Source organism: Dryobates pubescens, chromosome 11, assembly GCF_014839835.1.
Source record: "Dryobates pubescens isolate bDryPub1 chromosome 11, bDryPub1.pri, whole genome shotgun sequence".
NCBI classification, from domain to species: Eukaryota; Metazoa; Chordata; class Aves; order Piciformes; family Picidae; genus Dryobates; species Dryobates pubescens.
Genome location: NC_071622.1, coordinates 25,692,062 through 25,711,886, shown reverse-complemented (window position 1 = coordinate 25,711,886; position 19,825 = coordinate 25,692,062). Strand labels below are relative to the sequence as shown.

The window sequence follows — 19,825 nt, the reverse complement described above, 5'->3', positions numbered from 1 at the left end:
TTCTTGCTCATGTGCAAACTTTCATGCTTGTATAGCTCCAGATTCCAGGTTGTTCTTGGCTACTTAGTATTCACACATAATTTTGTTGTATTTTATGTATGGGTTAGCTTTTTGTCACTTGCTGAGCAAGAGAAATACACAGGGTGTGAGCAATCACTTCAGTGAAGAAGTTAAAGACATTTGCTGCAGGTGATATGGACAACATTATGCAAGCTGTAAAGCTCTTTGATGTGATTCCCTTGGTTCTTCTCCTCAATAGTGCTCCAAGTAGGAAGACAAGGATCCAAATCACCTCTGCATAGGGCCTGTAAGTCCCATTTGTAGGAGTTTGTAAAGCAGTCAGCTGGTTTTGAACAGTCCTGGTGTTTGCACACAAAACTACTTTTATTTTGCTGATTTTCATATATACATCTTAGTAGTCAAAGGTTTTACAGTTGCCTTTTCTTCTTACAGCAGTTCTTCTGAAGGCGTGGACCTCATTCCAAGTGAGTATCTTTATATATTTAGCAAGTGGAAATCAAATTAATCCTACATCTTGCTGCCACCTTTGGATTGTTTGCATTCTAGGTCATACACATAGATTACAGATATCAGCTTGTATGTATAAATTACAGAATGAACATGATAAGGCCTCACTTGGAGGAAAAACCCCAAACTTCAGTAAATAGACAGCAGAGCTATTTATTCTCAAATGAACTGAAAGTTTATCAGTGTTGGGAAAAAACCCTTATTTAATTACAAACCAGATGTTGCTTCCCCAGAAAATGGGTGTGATGTGTTTAACCCTGAGAGTAAGTCCAGAACCAGATGCAGTTTCATCCAGAATTTCCCTTTTCTGTACACCTTTTTCAGTGTAAGAATTTAAACATAAGACAGTTGGGTTTTACTACAAAATTTTGAAGGCTTTCAAATCCCGGAGACTGAAACAGCATTGTGTGAAGAAAGATAGAATCGGCCAGTGCCAGAAAGCTTCCAGAAAAAAAAAAAATTTATGGCATTCAAGCCCACATAAATTAAGTGCTTTAAGTGGGAAGTAATATTGTGCTGATATTCAAATCCATTTGTTTAGTTAGGATCATTAAAAAACCCACCAATCCACTTTTCCATGTAAATGGAAAACGAATACATGTCTACTTCGGAATGTTAAAACTTGTTCAATCATTACTTTACAATTAAAGGTAAACAATCAGAATTGAAGTACAGGGCAAGGCCATGTAACTATTATGGTGTTGGGGCTGTTGCTGTCACCCGAATATGACAATTACCACTTCGTATGTAAGTACAAAGTGCTACCAGGGTGATTAAAGGGACTGGAGCACTGCCTGATGAGGAGAGGCTGAGAGCCCTGGGGCTGTTTAGTCTGGAGAAGAGAAGACTAAGAGGGGATTTAATAAATGTTTATAAATATCTGAGGGCTGGGGTCAAGAGGGAGGGGACAGGCTCTGCTCAGCTGCACCCTGTGATAGGACAAGGGGCAATGGATATCAGCTACAGCACAGGAGTTCCACCTCAATATGAGGAGTAACTTCTTCACTGTGAGTGTCCCAGAGCACTGGAACAGGCTCCCCAGAGCGGGTGTGGAGTCTCCCTCTCTGGAGACTTTCAAAACCCATCTGGATGCATTCCTGTGCGATCTGTGCCAGATCCTACTCTGGTTGAACTCAATGATCTCCTGAGGTCCCTTCCAACCCCTAACACCCTGTGAGCCTGTTAAATGCTATCAATGCAGTCCCTGTATGTAACCTCCTCCTAAGGTCAGCAGATCTGAGCAAGTTTTGTTCTTCCCAGGGCCTGTTTGCTCACAGCTGGCCCAGGCAACACCATTTCTTTGACAAATGGGCATGCTTAGTGAAAATGACCAGGTCTGTTGTTTAGTTAATTTATCTGGCCATTCAAGAACCACATTTACTGAAAGGTAATTTACATCTTTGAAGTCAGTGTTGATAAAGTATTCACACAGTTATAGATGAAAGGCAGCTTCTGAACATAGAGCCAATACCTTCGGAGAACTTGCTGGACATGTACAAGAGGAAGATTGCTGATGAAGGACGACTCTTCTTGGAAGAATTTCAGGTTTGTCACTGGCTCAAAATATACCACAGATTTGTAGCTAGGTGGTTGGAAGAATCCTGTTCAAGAGTGTATTTGAAGTATTTACATTGGTTATAAATAAATGGGAAAAAAAAATCTGGAAACCTGAGTGAATTCTCATTTGAGGTCAAATAGATTTCAGTTTTATGACCAAGCTCTTCTCATTATAAGATGATCGTAATTAATTTTGTTTCTGAAGGTGTTTTTCAGCATAGGCATAAAATAATCTCAACAGTTCTCATTGTAAAGGACCCTTTAATGCATATTTTTATTACTGCATAGCCATAGAGATATAAATAAAATATAATTATGGACATACAGATTATTTTTTTCTATTCAGGGCAAAAAAATTATTTATTTTAGGTGTAAGAAATGCTTGAAGTGATATAATTTGAAATGGAAGGTTATCTTCCAGACCCAGTAGTATCAAATATTTCCATGTGCATTTGACTGTAAGTGGAAGCTGTTTAAAATATATATTTAACTAATGAAAGAAACACTGTATTTTACAGAGTATTCCTAGAGTTTTCACTAAATTTTCAATAAAGGAGGCCAGAAAAAGCCATAATCAGAACAAAAACCGTTACATTGATATCCTGCCATGTGAGTATTTGTTAACAATTTTTGCATGTTTCATAAATATTTGGGTTTCTCAATGCTTTGAGATAATATAATTCTTTTGTTTTAAATTATTTAAACAGATGATCATAACCGTGTTGAGCTCTCAGAGATCCCAGGAGTTCCAGGGTCAGACTATATCAATGCAAGTTACATTGATGTGAGTGTCTTCTACTTAAGAAAATTCTTGGGCACTACTGAAAAATTCTGTAGCCTCAACGTTTCATGCACCAAAGACCGTTCAGGATTTCCATTTGGGTTCTTACCACCTTTGTTTGGTGTTGTTGGACTACTGAATATTTAATTAATTTTGTTGAAGTTGCAAATCTTTTAAACTGTTTGTGATTCCTTTCTAAAAGTTGATAATGTCATTTTCTGTAGGGCTTCAAAGAACCAAGAAAATACATTGCTGCACAAGGTAATTCTGACCTTAAAAAGAATATGTTTTGTTGTCTCAGTTGTGGGGGTTTTTTTGTTTGTTTGTTGTGTTGTTGTTGCTGTTGCTAGAAATTAGTAAATGTAAATAAAAATTGTAAATATGACATCTTTGAAATTTCATGTGAAAAAATTGCCAGTGGATTTATATTTAGGGAATTTCCTGAAGCTCAAAAAATTGTTCTTCAAAGGCAAATTTCTCATGATATATAATTTTGCACCAAAAGTTTTTAGATTTCATAGCTATTCACTAAAGATATAGATGAGACTTCTGAAATGTTGTAGCCTAATGGTAGCAGTCATAATGAAATCATGTGTGGCTATTGTTTGCATGATTAGCTGGTTAGTTTTTCAGACTGCATTGCTAAGCATATCAAGAAGGCTTTTTTTTTTTTATTCCATGTAGCTGTACTCTGAAAAATTCCCTTAAAATATCTCCTGCTAGGCCCTAAGGATGAGACCACAGATGATTTCTGGAGAATGATCTGGGAACAGAAGGCCACAATCATTGTCATGGTGACTCGCTGTGAGGAAGGAAAGAGGGTGAGACATACTCATACTCCATGCATGCATCCATCCAACCACCTTTCCATCCTTCTTTTGCCCGAAAGCAGAACAGGTTGCTGCACTGTGGTGAATTACATTTGCTCCTTAGTACTTTCTTATCATTCTTTGCTGTTGTCACACTGTAGCAGAACCTCTGTTAGAAAGCATGCCGAAACAGTGCTGAAATTACCAGTTTTGTCAGAGAATATCATTCCAGCCACAGCTGTAATTAGCAGAAGGTGAGCTTCAAATTGCAGATAACAAATTCAGAAAAGGGCTCACTATATGCCACAGAAGGCTAATCATATCCTTGGCCGCATCAAAAGCAGCATTGCCTGCAGATCCAGAGAGGTGATTCTGTTACTTTGCTCTGCTGGGTCTAGAGCCCTCAATACAGAAAAGACATGGACCTGATGAAGAGGAGGGCCATGAAAATGATCACAGGGTTGGAGCACCTCTGCTATGAAGATAGGCTGAGGGAGATGGGGGTGCTCAGCCTGGAGAAAAGGAGGCTCTGGGGAGAACTGATAGCAGCCTTCCAGTACCCGAAGGAGGCTACAGGAAGGATGGAGAGAGCCTGTTCACAAAGGCTTGCAGTGATAGGACAAAGGGCAATGGCTTCAAACTAGAGAAGAGTAGATTTAGATTGGATGTTAGGAGCAGGCTCTTTACTATGAGGGTGGTGGAACACTGGAACAGGTTGCTCAGGGAGGTGGTTGAGGCTCCTTCTCTGGAGATATTCAGGGTGAGGGTGGATGAGGAACTGGGCAACCTGATCTAATTGGGGATGTCCCTGCTGTGACTTCAGGGAGGTTGGACTGGATGACCTTTGGATGTCCCTTCCAGCCCAGATCATTCTATGATTCAGGGTAGAACTGTAGCTCCTCACAGACCTGTCAATGATATCCTGACAATGCCCTCACTAAATCCTAGGCAGGAGATTTTTCTTTTGTTTCTTCTTATTCCAGGTACAACAGCAAGAAGGAGAACTCCTGTTTTAATGGCTTTTAAAGATAAACATTCAGCATCTCCAAGTTAAAGAGGCAGGCAGAGACAAGGTTCCTCCCTGGAGACTGAAAGAAAAGCCATAGAAGTAGCCACAAACTTTTCTACAGCCTTCAGGCAGTGACAACAGTAGTTGTTCACTTCTTCAATTATTGTACAGGATTTTTCCCCCACTTTATGTACCAAGTTAATTTCTATGGGCATAAACTTCAGGTCAGAGACCTGAATTGTTGGTATTTAGCACTAACATCCTAACAAAAAAATGGAAAAACTATACCGAGTTGCTGTCTATTTTAAATTAGATTTTCTTCTAGCTCTTGGCTATCTGCCACTTTGCTGTCATGCTGCTCACCTAACTTCATATCATCATAGAACAAATGCGCCCAGTACTGGCCATCAATGGAGAATGGCTCTGCAACATATGGGGACATCATTGTGAAGATCAAGGAAAGTAAAACATGTCCAGACTATATCATTCAGAAACTACACATCACAAATGTAAGTGGGTTCAAAAGTGTAAGACTGGAATTGGAGTGTCTGTTTGGAGTATGTAGGTATTGTTGAGAGCTTCCTTGAAGAGAAGAAGGGTCAACTATCAGTGGAAGATGATCTGCTGTTTTTCCATATGCAACAGATATTTTAAAAGAGGTGTAGGTGTCATTCCTTACAAGAAATGAGAGCTAGACACATTTCCCACTCTAAAAATGCATTTTCCTTAGGAATCTAGATTCAAAAGGAAAGTGTTAATATGCTGTTAAGTATGGAAAATTTAATACACTCTGGTTTCCTTGAATATCTGGTTTCTTCTTTAACACAAATTTTACAGGTTTATGTGTATCTCAGCATAAGCTTCTGCAAGTAAAGTCAATGTGGCTATAAGAGCACCATTATCTTCCTTTGTGATAATTGTATAGTGGGACAATTACAAATTCTGGTTATCTCAAATGCATTTATAAACATAAGTGTTTTTAAATGACCATTTGATTAAGGCTGGCTAATTGCTCTCTTTTATGTATCTGAAATCATATTACTTGCTCTGCATGTAACTGACAACAAAATTTGCCTTCTAAGGCTAAATCTTCCTCTTAGGCCCTTTGCAAAAATACTTTAGTGAAACTGAAACTCATATTCTGCTATCTCACGTTGTATGCCAATGGCATCCTGGCTTGTATGAGAGATACTGTGGCCAGCAGGAACAGGGGGGTGATCATCCTCCTGCGCTCAGCACTGGTGAGGCCACACCTAGAGAATTGTGTTCAGTTCTGGGACTGTCACTATGGAAAGGATATTGAAGTGTTGGAGCATGTCCAGAGAAAGGCAATGAAGCCTGTGAAGGGCCTGGAACACATGACCTACAAGGAGCATCTGAGGCAGCTGGGGTTGTTCAATTTGGAGCAGAGGAGGCTGAGGGGAGACCTCATTGCTCTCTACAACTACCTGAAAGGAGGTTGGAGCCAGGAGGGGGCAGCCTCTTCTCCTTGGTGGCAAGAGACAATACCAGAGAAAATAGTTTCAAGATGTGCCAAGGGAAAGGCTGGATATTAGGAAATCTTTTTTCACTGAAAGCGTTCTCACACATTGGAATGGTCTGCCCAGGGCAGCGGTGGAGTCACCTTCCCTAGGGGTGTTCAAGCAACATGTGGACCTGGCACTTAGGGACATGGTTTAGTGTTTGACCCTTCAGTGCAGGACTGAGGGTTGGACTGGGTGATCTTCCAACCAGATAGATTCTGTGATTCTGTAATTAAAACTTGCTTAGTATGTGGCCTAATTAAAAGAATGTTATGACATTGCAAAGACAGTGAGAACATTAGGATGTTAATAATTAAATTAACAAAGGCATTGCTCTGTGATTAGAACAATCTGTCAGTTCTGTGCTGAGGACTGATATGTTTAGAGCTGTCTGCTTTCTGTTTGGCTGACATCATATTAATATACCTAAAAAATTATATTGCTTGTGGAATTTAAGAGTGGTCCCTTGTGTGAAAATGGAGACTTCTGCAGTTCTGGTAGAATAGTGCTGTATAATTACCAAAACAATGGCAAATAACTGTATCAGCAGCTATGCCACAACCAGATACCTCAGCTTTGAGTAAGAATTTGGAGAACAAATACTGGGAAAATGCCCGCAGAGCCATACTAAATCTTGTTCAGTAATAATAAAATGCCATCAAGATGTCTTTCTCATTTTATCCTGTTGATATTGTTTGGTTATCAACATGTATGTAATCTAGCATATGAAAGTAGGACTCAAGACTTGACATGCTGATCAAGAGACTGAAGAGAGACAGTCTCATTGTAATTCATAGGTTTTCTTGTATCTACTTCTAAGTGGTAGAAACTTGAGTTACAGCTTAAATTTATTTTAAAAGAAATAAAAAATAAAATAACATCTGTTGTCCCTTCATCAGGCTACTGCTTACAGACATAAGAGAATTACCAACCTGTATCCCTTGAAATATGCAGGGCTACACACTGGCCATTTTGTTTATGAGCAAAGTGGGTAGACACATTACATTCTGGATCATAGGCTAACCGGAGAAGGAAGTATTTTTAGGAACGCTTTGAACATCCTAGCTGGGCTCTGTTGGGGTCATTGTGTATTCCTGATTCATAGATAGTTTAAAACTAAAATGCAATATGAAAAGTGCCATAACCTGAGAGACCACTGAGATTGCACCATTACAGCACACACCTTGACATTTCTGATTCAATGTTTGATGACTCTTGCCCTTATTTTTTTCTTCTGTTTTGTGTACCTGAAATTAGTTTTGGCTTTGTGTGTCTATATACAAACATCTAGAGTTCTACACATTAAAAATCCTCACACTTCACCCTGTCTAGGGAAGAGAAAGGACATCTGGAAGAGATGTGACACATATTCAATTCACAAGCTGGCCAGACCACGGAGTCCCTGAGGATCCACATCTTCTTCTCAAACTCAGACGCAGAGTTAATGCTCTCAGTAACTTTTTTAGTGGCCCAATAGTGGTTCATTGCAGGTAAGATATATATAGATAAGATTTTATTATTTTTTTTTGTTAATGTTAAATGAAAGTGAATTGAAGCTATTCAGAAAAGGGAGCTGACAAAGGCAATTGCTTGATCCCAGTTCCTGTGACTTGATTACTTGAGAGTGGGGCAGAAAAAGACACATCAAAGGGCCTGTTTTCTGAAGGAACTAAGGAGATGCAGGCTGATAAAATGCAAGGATACACAGACTTTTGGAAGACAGCCAGAAAAATGTTGGACTACTCTGACTATAACCACTACATTAAGCAATAGTTGCCTTAGTATTATTACAAGATATTTAAAGTGCAACCTCATTATTTATGTTGCGAATTACTTTACAGCAAGAATGGTTTTCAGTTGCTTCATATCCTGTTGTTACATGTTCTCACTTCTGTTCTCTCACTGACTTCAGCATAGGGCTGGCACGTGTAATTTCCCCTCTATAACCAAATCCCTCTGTGCTTTGCAGTGCTGGTGTTGGTCGCACTGGGACATACATAGGAATTGATGCCATGCTGGAGGGCCTGGATGCAGAAGGCAGAGTGGATGTTTATGGCTATGTTGTGAAGCTGCGGCGGCAGCGGTGCCTCATGGTTCAAGTAGAGGTATCTCACTAAAACTGTTGCCACTTAGAACTCTCCTTTGATAGAGCTTGATCAGTACACCTCGGAAATGTATTGCTCATTCTTGGAGGTCATGAAGATGGTCAGAGGGTTGGAGCACCTCTCTTACAAAGACAGGCTGAGAGAGTCTGGGGTTCTTTGGCCTGGAGAGGGGAGGGCTCCAGGGAGTCCTTTTTGTGGTATTTCAGTATCTGAAGGGGCCTACAAGAATGTTGGGCAGGGTCTGTTTAGAAGGGCTGGTAGCAATAGAATGAGGGGCAGTGTTTTGAAGCTAGTGAAGGGTAGGCTTAGATTGGACATTAGAAGTTCTTTATCATGAGGGTGGTGAAATACTGGAACAGGTTTCCTAGAGAGGTAGGAGATGCCCCATCCCTGGAGACATTAAAGGTCAAACCTGATGGGACCCTGAGCAACCTTATCTAGTTAATGAGGTCCCTGCTTACCAGAGAGAGGATGGACAAGATGATGTGAAAGGGTCCCTTCCAACCCAATGTATTCTATGATTCTATAACTCTGAAAAGTATTAAGAGAGAGAAAAACTTCCAAACCAGTTTTTCACTTTTAGAAATGTCAACTCTTTACCTTTAGGCTTTTGAAAAAGAAGCCAAGCAGAACATTTTAGATTTTATAATCCAGTTTTCAGTATATGGTTCATAAATACAGAGTTGAGTTTGCACAGACAAGCTTAATTTTCTAATTCTAAAAACTGTTTGTCTGGATGGGATTTTTAGTTGAGCTGAGAGTATAAAAAAAATAATGAACTGATGCAATGCACAATTTTTAACTTATTTAAATGTTTTTCAGATCTTTCAAATCTCAAATGCATATTGCTTGAATGACATTAAATTTACTTGTAGAACACTTTTTTCCACAATACACTAAATATGCCCCAAAATGTCTAACTGATTTTAAAGTCTTGTATTTAATATCTATTTAATATTAATTCTTAATTTTAATAATATAATGGGAGTATGTGTTTTCTTCTAATGGTTTTAAAAAAGTGATATGTTTTATACATTTTTATTCTTTTTTTTTTTTCCTCTGTACTAACTTCTTTTTTGACCCCTTAAAATGGGAAACATCAGTCACAGTATATCCTTATCCACCAAGCACTTGTGGAATACAATCAGTATGGAGAAACAGAGGTCAGTCTCTCAGAACTGCATTCCTATCTTAAAAATCTGAAAAGAAAAGACCCACCAAGTGATCCTTCCCTGCTGGAGGCAGAATTTCAGGTAAATAAGCACTGCATTCTAGTGCCTATACCTCCCACTTACACTAGAAAGTGCCTTGCACAATAGTGATGAGATAGAGATACTGTACATGATAGATGACTTCTGTGTTAGTTTATTTCTCTGGCACAGAAACAGTTTCTTTACCTTTAGGAAAAGAATCTGAGGATTAATGGAATTCTATTCCTGTTTTCGATATTGTTAAGATATTTTAAGAAAATATTTTTAACAAAGGCTGAGTCACCAACCTGGATGTGTGTAAAGGTCATTTGGATGTGGTGCTTGGGTGAACCTTGTAGACTAGGGTTCTGGGTTGGACTTGGTGATCCTGAGGGTCTTTTCCAACCTGAATATTTCTGTGATTCTGTCAAAGAACCATTACTTGTGTCTGTGGCCATGATTTCCTGTGCCACTGTACATGGTATAGCAAAGCATTGTAAAATACAGTCTGGATGTGACCAAAGTTCAATGAATTAAAGTCACAAGTGAGGTGCTGGGAGGTGAAGACTGAGTGTGGGTGTCCAGAGGTGACAATGTGTCATGGGCTGAATTTTAGCCTGCTGTTATTCATACCACCTTGCCTCACACCATCTTCAAATTAAAGTGCTGGCTGGAGCAAAGTCTTATGGGGCTTGAAGTTCAGATTGTAACGTGAGAGACTTCTGGTTCTGATTCTGAGTTATGGCTTATGGGTATTTGCTTTCTTCTGCTGAGACTGCATCAGTACAGGGAGGGATGCAGCATTCTGGCTTGGGTTTTTAGCTTGCTTGCTTCTCTGCTTGCTGCTGCTTTCTGCTGTGCTTTCCCCCCTCCCTGCAAATAGGCCGAGATAATTGTGCATTTATATTATCATTGTCTGGTTTTGCTCAGTAAACCCTTATCTATCTCTACCCTTTTTTTCTGTCTCAACCAGGAGTCTTTTTGTGAGTTGTTTTTCCCCTCAGTTCTATGCTGGGGGAGGCAGACAGGTTAACCCACTGTTTTGATTTAAACCATTACACAATGATACCAGGAAACATTTTAACCAAGCATAACAGCAAACATCTTCTTTCCTTAGAGATTACCTTCCTATAAGGGGTGGCGGACACAGAACACGGGGAATCGTGAGGAAAATAAAAGCAAAAATAGGAATACCAACATAATTCCATGTAAGGATTTGTTCATAAACTTTCCCTTGTTTAATTTGTCATCTTCTGTAAGAAAACCTACTAAATTTAGGAAAAACTCAGCGCAGTACATTACCTTACTGAGATGTATTTGACTGATTGGTTTTCTCGACACTGTAATATTTGAAACTTCTCACGGTTATATTGTAGCTGTAATCATCAAAATTTACTTTTTTTTCTACTTCTTGCTGCAGTGATAAGATGAACCATTTTCTGCTGCATGATCCTACACTGTGCAATCTTGAATAAACAGAGAAACACTTTTTGTATGTTTTTTAAAAAAATGTGAATTATTGGGAGTCTTTGCTTCAAATGGAGTTCCTTTGTTCTGCAGTCTGTTGTGAAAGGACTGGCCTTTTTCTCTCTGTGTTCTCCCCTGCACATATGGGGACAGCTCTGCTCTAGTGCAGGGCCTAAGCAGCAGTGTGGTGTGATGGTGACACTTTGTCTCATGCAGATGACTTTAACCGAGTGCCAGTCAGGCAGGAAGATGAACGCAGTAAGGAGGGTGAACATGATTCAGATAATTCCTCAGATGAGGAGAGTGACTGTGAAGAATCAAGCAGATACATCAATGCCTCCTTCATAACTGTATGTATTTAGAGTTTCCATTCTAAAGTATGCCACAAGCTTTCAGCTAAAACTCTGTTCTAGTTTGAGCTCTTATTCTTCTATTGGCTTCGCAAATTGAATAGAATTTACCTGAATAGGGGAAAAAGATCTAACAGTCTATTGCCAAATCTGTTTATAGCTTTAATCATCAAAATCTACTTTTGTTCTACTTCTTACTGCAGTAGTAATAAGATGGATCATTTTCCATTACATGATCCTACACACACTGTGCAATTCTCAGATAAACAGAGTAACACTTTTTTCATGACTTTTATGTTTTAAACCATTAGCTTTCAGACTGTCTTCATGGTAATATGTACTTCTTTTGGTGGACATCTGCCTACAATTTGATCCCTATTAATATGGTGAGGGATGTTTTAGGATGTTGGGTAGTAATAGGGGGAATGGATCCTAGTTAGAGGAGGGGAGATTTAGATTAGACATTGAGAAGTTCTTCACTATAAGGATGATGAGATGCTGGATCAGGTTGCCCAAAAAGGCAGTGGAAGCCCCATCCCTGGAAATTTTTAAGGCCAGTCTGGATGTGGCTCTGGGCAACCTGATCTAGTGGAAGGTGTCCCTGCCCATGGTAGTGAGGTTGGAACCAGATGATCCTTAAGGTCCCTTCCAACCCTGACAATTCTGTGATTCTGTAATTTTTTCACTGTTACAGAAATGTGAGTATATTTATTGATGTATACAAAACTCTACTAATGAAAATTGGAGCCACCAGTTTCTTGATACCATTTGTGCCTCCAAAAGGAGTCAAGCACTTATTGGCCACTAATGAAGTAACTGATTTTATCAGAGTTTACTAGCTAAACTCATCCAAATTCTTCAAAGTGCTGCAGAGTTAAGATATCCATTCAGAGTAAATATTTTTTTTTACTTTAGTGTAGCTCAACGTACTCTAACTGCTGCACCAAGTTTGTGTGGTACATACTCAAGTTTCGTAGTAGTCAAGCTAAACACCTGTGTAGAATTAAACATTTTAGCCCTTAAAAATATGCTTTGCATTAAAGGGCAGATCTGAGGCAGTACAGCATGCAAGTACCTTGTTGTCAGTCTGGAACTGACTGTTGTTAGGAGGACTGAGTTTAATGCCACAAGCAGGTTTTCCCTGTAAACAGACGTGTTCATTAGTTTATTTCTCTGGCTCTCTAAATGACAACGAGTTCTGTTGCTTGGCAATGACAATAATTTTGAATTATTTTAAGAAAAAAAAAATATATTGAAATTTTATTTTATAGGGTTACTGGGGTCCAAAAGCCATGATTGCCACACAGGGACCACTGCAGGAAACTATCTCTGACTTCTGGCAAATGGTCTTCCAAAGAAAAGTCAAAGTCATCGTTATGCTGACAGAGCTGAAAGAAGGAGAGCAGGTATTAAGGATCTTCTGTCTGCCAAGGAAACACTACACTGCATTCTCTCATTCCCTTCTTCCACTTAAGCCTGTTTTATAGGATGAGGAAATTGGGATTCCCATTTAATTTGTTCTATTATTTACCTTGTAAATTTGCTTTTGAAGGAATTTTTGAGGGGAAGAGTGTATGATGCTGTATTTTAAAATACTATGACACTCCTGCTACTTTAAAGTCAATAGATTCTGTGGAAGATAAAATGAAAGGAGATTTGAATGGTAAGCACTGACCTGTACTTTAATCCATTTTAGGAACTCTGTGCACAGTACTGGGGAGAAGAAAAACAAACATATAATGACATAGAAGTTCAAATGACAGATGCCAGCTCTTGTCCTGGCTATACCATACGTGCATTTGACATTACACATCTGAAGGTAAAGGTTTCTTTGCAGATTCCAAGAGGAAGTTTAACATTTGTTTCTCTGTCTTAAACTTAGCTTAAAGAAAGAGAAAGAACAGGTTCCCCTGCACTTATCACTTGCTCTAAGAAACTGAAATATTTTTATCTTTCAGATGGGTCAGTCACGATAAATGCTATAAATGAGCTCAAATTTCTCATTTGGTGAATTGCTGAGATGGTGGTAGTGGAGTCTCAGGAGATCAGCTGGGGTTTTTTTCTACCTCACCTTCATGAGGTAGAACTCACATCAATGTGTGGTTCCTCAGGAATGCAAATTTTCTTTTGTAAATATGGTGGGTTGAAATTACCCCCAGAATAAAATTGCCAGACTAGCTCAGTGGAAGCAAATGAAGCTCTATTTACAAGTAAAGCTACTATCTAGAAATATGAAACACAATTAATATATACAAAATATACAATATTGACATGTATTTGCAATTCATAAACAACACAAGAACCCCCCTGGACAAAACCAGGGGGTTACCAACAGCTTCCCCCTGTCTGCGTCCTTCCCCACCCGTATACTAGGGAAAAAAGAAAGGAGAAAAGCAGGGAGTGGCTTGTTAGTATTTAACCACAAGAAAGCAGCCAAGGTCAGCAACAGCCAGCAGAAGCAACCAGCTAGTATCTGATGGAGTAACAAAGCCAAAAAGAGAGAAAAAAGTTAGTTTATACAACTTATTTATGTTGGTTATCAGAACAATGGGATTATTTAGACTTTATCATTATTTTCCCTTTACATCCAATGGTAATTTATTTACTTTCTATCACTTTCTACTCAATCTGTGGAAACTTTCCTAGGCATTAGGCTGAAACTGCCACAGTACATCAGCTGCAAAAGATGCACTGCATGAATCTTTATTTTAACCACAACACTGACAACATCTTCACTGCTGTTTTTCAGATGAAAGAAACACAGAAGGTGTATCAGTATCAGTATCACAAGTGGAGTGGCTTGGATGTTCCAGAAAACCCCAAAGATTTAGTCAGCATGATTCTTCACCTCAAAGAAAGAGTGCCAGTCAGAGCAGCCACTGAGGACAAGAGTACCCGCAGTGTCCCCCTTGTTGTCCACTGTCGGTGGGTCTAAATTCAGCACATATATTAATCTAGTTCTGTGGTTTAGGCATACATAGCAACAACAATTTTGAGAAGCCTACCATTTCCCCACAAGCCTTTTCATGTGTCTGGAGACCCAGCTGTCCCTGGAAGATTTGAATGGCTCAAAGTGTGACCTTTTTGGTTGCAGCGATGAAAAGTGAGCACAGTGCTCTCTCACAAGCGTAGGCAGTACGGTAGGTAGGCAGAACTACCTGATCTTGCCTGGTATGGATATTTTGAGAGGAAACGCTAAGTCAGAGTGCTCTCGTAGCATACTGCTAATGAGGATCCAGCAGAGATTTAGCTCATATCTAGCTCCAGTACATAAGCCTACTTTTAAAGACCATTTCCAGGAATAGCCTTGCATACCATCTAAAAGAGAAGGACAATCCAGTTAACAATAGTTGAAACTGGAAGTCTGAAGCTTCTAATTTCTCTCTTACCCCTTAAGTGGCCACATGAGATCCAGTAGCCCCTAGGTAAATTGTCCTGTATGTCCCCTACCGATATTTTTAATTGTAACAACTTCAGCCCAGTAAAAAAATGTTCATTGTGTAGGTCTTGAAATAAATCACAAACATTTAGTCATAAATCAAACATTTAGACATAAATCATAAACATTTAATCAGAGGACTTGCTGATTTTATGTTTTCTTTTTCCATGTATGTTTTGCTTAATCTTCTAGTGATGGATCACAGCAGACTGGTGTGTTCTGTGCTTTAATGACCCTCTTGGAAAGTGCAGAGATAGAAGAAGTAATAGATGTTTTCCAAGTGGTAAAGTCTCTTCGTCGCTCCAGGCTGGGAGTGGTCTCTACCTTTGTAAGTAAATCGTACCAATTGCCATAATAAAAAAGAGATTACTTATCATGGTCACTAATACTGCATAGGGAAAACTAACTTCAATCAGGACATTCACAGTCACTCACCACTACTTGGAAATTGGCTATTACTGATAAGAGTCAAGGAGTCTGTGAGCTGTCCAGAGCTGCAATGCCTTTGTTGGAAAGGTGCACACTCTAAAATTACCAGTTGCATAAATTGATGTTTCTGCACTTGTGTCAGGGATCTATGTGCACAGTGCCCCTTAGCTTCTCCATTTCACAGCCTACCAGCCATTTTTTCATAGAAAGCCCTCTAGATGAATTGTGTCTCTGTAGCATACTCTGTGCATTTACTGAGAAACCAGACCTCGGTGTCATTGATATGGGGCAGGTTGTTAGATGACTTTCCTAGACTTACAATGCATGTTGTATACAGCTTAGGTACTCTAAAACCCCTAATTTTGGTACTTTGTGAACCAAAATGATACTGAATGACACCTTCAAATGTCTGCTGCAGGCAGTTACAGAGGCATTACATACACATGAAACCAGAATCAACTATAGAAGCAACAGTCTGTACACTAGAAGCTGCTTCATATGCAGCCTTGCATGTTCACTTTCATGTTCCATTTCTAATAGTTAAGAGAACAGAGAAGGAATGGGTGTATTCCTAAGCTCCAAGCATCCCATTTATACTAACTTCCCCTCTTTTTATTTAAGGAACAGTACCAGTTTCTGTATGACAGCATTGCCAGTACCTACCCTGCACAGAATGGACAGATAAAGAAGAACAGCGAGCAGAAAGATAAAGTTGAATTTTGCAGTGAAGTAGAAAAACCAGATCAGGAAACTGATTTGATCACTATTGATCTTACCTCATCAACACCAGAGGAAAAGGAGCCTTCTGAAAGATGTGATGAATCCAAAGCTGCAGACAGCACTAAGGGAACAGAAAGCTCCTCAAATGGCCCCACAGCTCCGGTTCTAACTTAGAGGCCATACTGAAAAGCAAACAAATAAACAAACCCCAATGCTTTTACACGTGCAAAATAGCTTAAACAAAATAAGAAGCAGCAGATTTCCTCTTCTTCCCACCTTTTTTGTTTTAACTGTTTACTGTTGTATCAGGTTTTTAAAGGTACAGATTTAAAGGAATACTTGAAACTTGGAGAGAGTGACAAAGAACTGTGAAAATTCAATCATTGTGTAGATTTGCGTTTAATACTTCTTCAGAAATCTTTTCACTATTTTTAATGTTGGTTTTTTTTTTTTTCTTTCAAAAATATGTACAGGTTAATACTATGCTGAAGAGTAGAAATTATTTTTTTTTTTTAATTATTATTTCTGGGACAAGTTAAAAAGCATCTCAGAACAAGATTAGTACGTGGAAAAACCAGGTCTGTTTTCAAAACTATTAGCAAGTAAATTAATCTGTAAGCATTTCAGGGATGCTGACCAGCACTGCTTTAATAATATTCTCTGGAACTTGCAGAACGTTGATGTCAAACAGTTTTAAGAGGTTATCATTTGACAATTCCAAGGAATTCAGACTTGGAATCTCTATGCCCTTCCCCTGTCACCATGGACTGCAAATGTTTGCATTTTTCTCAGTTGCCTCAAGGTGTCCTTGTTGCTTCACACATGGTAGTGTGAGAGTTCAATGTTAGACTCAAAGAAGCGTTTGGAGACTGGTGTTTGAACGATTGTGACAATTCTGATAGAAAACACATTGTTTACTCTCAAAGCTGGAACTGCTGTCTGCTTGGACATCTATTTCATATGCTTAGTGTTATTTTAAAGGGATTGCTTCCATGATTGCATCTGACCTGCTTTCAGAGCTGGAAAATACTTACATGTTTTTCCTCTGAAACTTGTAGATTTTAACACATAGAGGATTTAATTTTTTTTTATATATATATTTTTTTTTCATTGGGAGATTTTGTATGTTACAGTTGCCATCTTTTTACGATTTCTTTAGCCTAGCAATTTTAGAACAAATAAATAAGATAACTAAATGTGACAAAGTGAAAATTATTTTATTCTGCTGAACTGATCATTTTCTCCTAAATGCATGAAATCTTCTGCCATCCCACCCGTGGACGGAGTTTACAAATTTCCATAGGAAAACACGCTGTTTAATTCTTAGCCTCTACATGTGAACCCAGGTGAGTGTCATAATTCTCCTGTTACAGAGGAACAAAACTTCATATTTAATTTTGCTTGAAGTCATTACAGGAACAGTCATTCAACAGCTCCAGCGCTCCTACTTTAGCATGTTCCTAATCTCTCTTTACAGAACATACCTGAAAACACTTAGAGAGCCATGCACCGTTACATTTTGTTGAATCATTAAGTTTGCTGTTGCAAAATTTCATTCACAATTATCAGGTCAGAACAGTGTGTGCTCCCAGGCAGTTTTGCTTGAACAAGTGGCAGCAAAGAGTCACAGAGGCAGTGGAATTCCCCTTGACTGTCAGCTGAACTGCCTTTTACATGAAGAACCTTTTCAGATTGTGAACTAACAAAGCTAAGGGAGTCACTTGTGGAGAAAAAGTCATGAAACTAAATGTGAAGATACTCTAAAATTATTGTAGGCCCAAAGCTGCTGGCTGTTTTTAGAGGAAAGTGTCAAGATTGTAAATCCGACATAATTTTGAAGATCAAAAAGATTGAGAGTCTTGGATACAGATCAATCCTCTGATGCTTATTGAGTGGCAGAGAACAATTAATTTCCTCTTTGTCTTCTAAGATTTGGCTGCTGTAAATCCCCTCTATCTAGTGCAGGTAATAAAATAAAGAGGTCAAAGCAGCTACCTCTTTGAAGAGTGTGGATATGGGGACTAGTTACACTTTTAAGTATAACTGATAAGGTTTTCCAAATAAAAAACTAGGCCTACATTTTCATTTTGTGTAACTCTGAGGGGACGTATACACTTAATTCCTTGAAAAATGTGCCTTCTAGAGGGTTTGGTTTTGCTTAAAATATTTTCCAGAAGGATTTCAATGTTCTTTTGATGGGGCTTGCTTTCTTTTTTTAAAAAAAATAATATTTATTTTTAAATCCATGCAAGGTTAACACTTGATTTGTGCACGTGTTTTAAAGGAAATGTCCTGAACTAGGTGAAATTCTGCCTTATGCATGTCTTCATTATGAGCCTGATTAGAGAAACAGAGCCTTAGCTTAGAACTGCCTTCACGTGCCTAGTGTAAAACACTTTTGGACTAGAGTTCCTTTTTGGTCACAAGGGGATAAACTGAGCTCTTGGCTTTTAATTACTTTCAAATTAAATAAGAGTTTGTACAATCAAATCTCATTAATTCCCAGTGTGACAACTGAAGGAGCCTGTCTTAACACTGCCGAGAGGTTCTGATTGCTTTTAGGAACTCATTATGTATGTACCAGGGATGGTTCTTTGCCTTCGGAATTGTCACTTGAATCTCAAATATCTACGAGGTGGTGGCACAGAGCTTGGAGATCGTTGTGCTGGATGCTCCATAGTAATTTGGGTGATTCACTTCTAGGCTTAATTTTATGTCTCCCAGGAAGACAGTGAAGCATATAGTAGGTGAGGCATGAAGCCTCAGCTAATAACATCTGCTAGGAAATTGCTCTGGCTTTGTTAGGTCAGAAACAACATTGTAATAGTATGGAGACTTGGCATAGCCTAAAAGCTGAGGAACACATTGCAAAGTATGATGCAAAATGTTCTAAACTACACAATGATTGCTACCTCCTGCCTCAAGCTAAGAGTTTGAAAGTATTTGATAATCTGAAGTCCAGAATAAAAATAACTAAGCAACATATCAGCTGGGAGAGGACTTTGAGCAACACACAAGGCCAATCAAGGGCTTTTATGACCTGAGAGAGTGGATTTCTCCCACATTTTGCTGGGTAGAAGCAGACAGAAAAAGGAGACATGAAAAGGTGTCGGTGCTGGGTTAGCAGAGTCTGGTGTGGGAAGGATCATAGTTTCCACAAGATTCTGCTTGATCATGTAACTGCAGTGAGGAATGGACTGTGTGTTTGCTTTTCTTTATACGTTTATAGGTTTCTTGTGTTCTGTAGTGAGAGAGGTAGTTATATTAATCTCTTTCTCAGAGACTGACTTTATGAATATCCACCACATGGTGATTCTTGGGATAAATGTTATGCAACACAAGAATCAGGCAGTGCAGTGAGCTGTGGTGGCCAGGGATGTCAGTCAAGATGTTTACTTTCCCACATCCCAGTTTCCACTGCTGTGTTTGGGCTCTTGTGGGATACATTTGTGCCTGCCCCTTTTCCACCCATGCATACAACTGGTGTCCAAGAACTCACCCTCTCTAGTTCTGAGAGAATCCAACGGAGATCCATGAGGTTGATTAAGGGACTTGAACATCTACCCTATGAGGAGAGACTGAGAGCCCTGGGTTGTTTAGTCTTAAGAAGAGAAGACTGAGAGGGGATCTGATCAATGTCTGTAAATATCTGAGGGGTGGGTGTCAGGTGGAGGGGACCAAGCTCTTTTTGGTGGTGTACAATAAGAAGACAAGAAACAGGTTCAAGCTTGAACATAGAAGATTTCACCTCAACACGCAGAGAAACTTTACAGTGAGGGTGATGGAGCACTGGAAGAGGCTGCCCAGAGAGGTTGTGAAGTTTCCTTTTCTGGAGACTTTCAAAACCCACCTGGATGCATGCCTGTGTGGACTACCCTAAGTGATCCTGCTCGGCAGGGGGGGTTGGACTCTGATCTC

General features: G+C 39.2%; 1 protein-coding gene across 1 annotated transcript in view; it reads left to right on the top strand.

Moving 5' to 3' along the window:
* PTPRC (protein tyrosine phosphatase receptor type C) overlaps nt 1-16,178 on the top strand; it is a 34,205-nt gene extending 18,027 nt beyond the window's left edge. Inside the window, exons 11-27 of the mRNA XM_054164961.1 lie at nt 454-485; nt 1,961-2,073; nt 2,604-2,694; nt 2,793-2,869; nt 3,091-3,127; nt 3,590-3,687; nt 5,068-5,193; nt 7,540-7,697; nt 8,177-8,312; nt 9,416-9,565; nt 10,620-10,710; nt 11,186-11,319; nt 12,591-12,725; nt 13,016-13,138; nt 14,069-14,244; nt 14,951-15,086; nt 15,809-16,178. Of these exons, the coding sequence (XP_054020936.1) occupies nt 454-485; nt 1,961-2,073; nt 2,604-2,694; nt 2,793-2,869; nt 3,091-3,127; nt 3,590-3,687; nt 5,068-5,193; nt 7,540-7,697; nt 8,177-8,312; nt 9,416-9,565; nt 10,620-10,710; nt 11,186-11,319; nt 12,591-12,725; nt 13,016-13,138; nt 14,069-14,244; nt 14,951-15,086; nt 15,809-16,081 (2,086 nt within the window). The 3' untranslated portion in view covers nt 16,082-16,178. The remainder of the gene's footprint in view (nt 1-453; nt 486-1,960; nt 2,074-2,603; nt 2,695-2,792; nt 2,870-3,090; nt 3,128-3,589; nt 3,688-5,067; nt 5,194-7,539; nt 7,698-8,176; nt 8,313-9,415; nt 9,566-10,619; nt 10,711-11,185; nt 11,320-12,590; nt 12,726-13,015; nt 13,139-14,068; nt 14,245-14,950; nt 15,087-15,808) is intronic.
* Nucleotides 16,179-19,825: the final 3,647 nt, after the last annotated feature.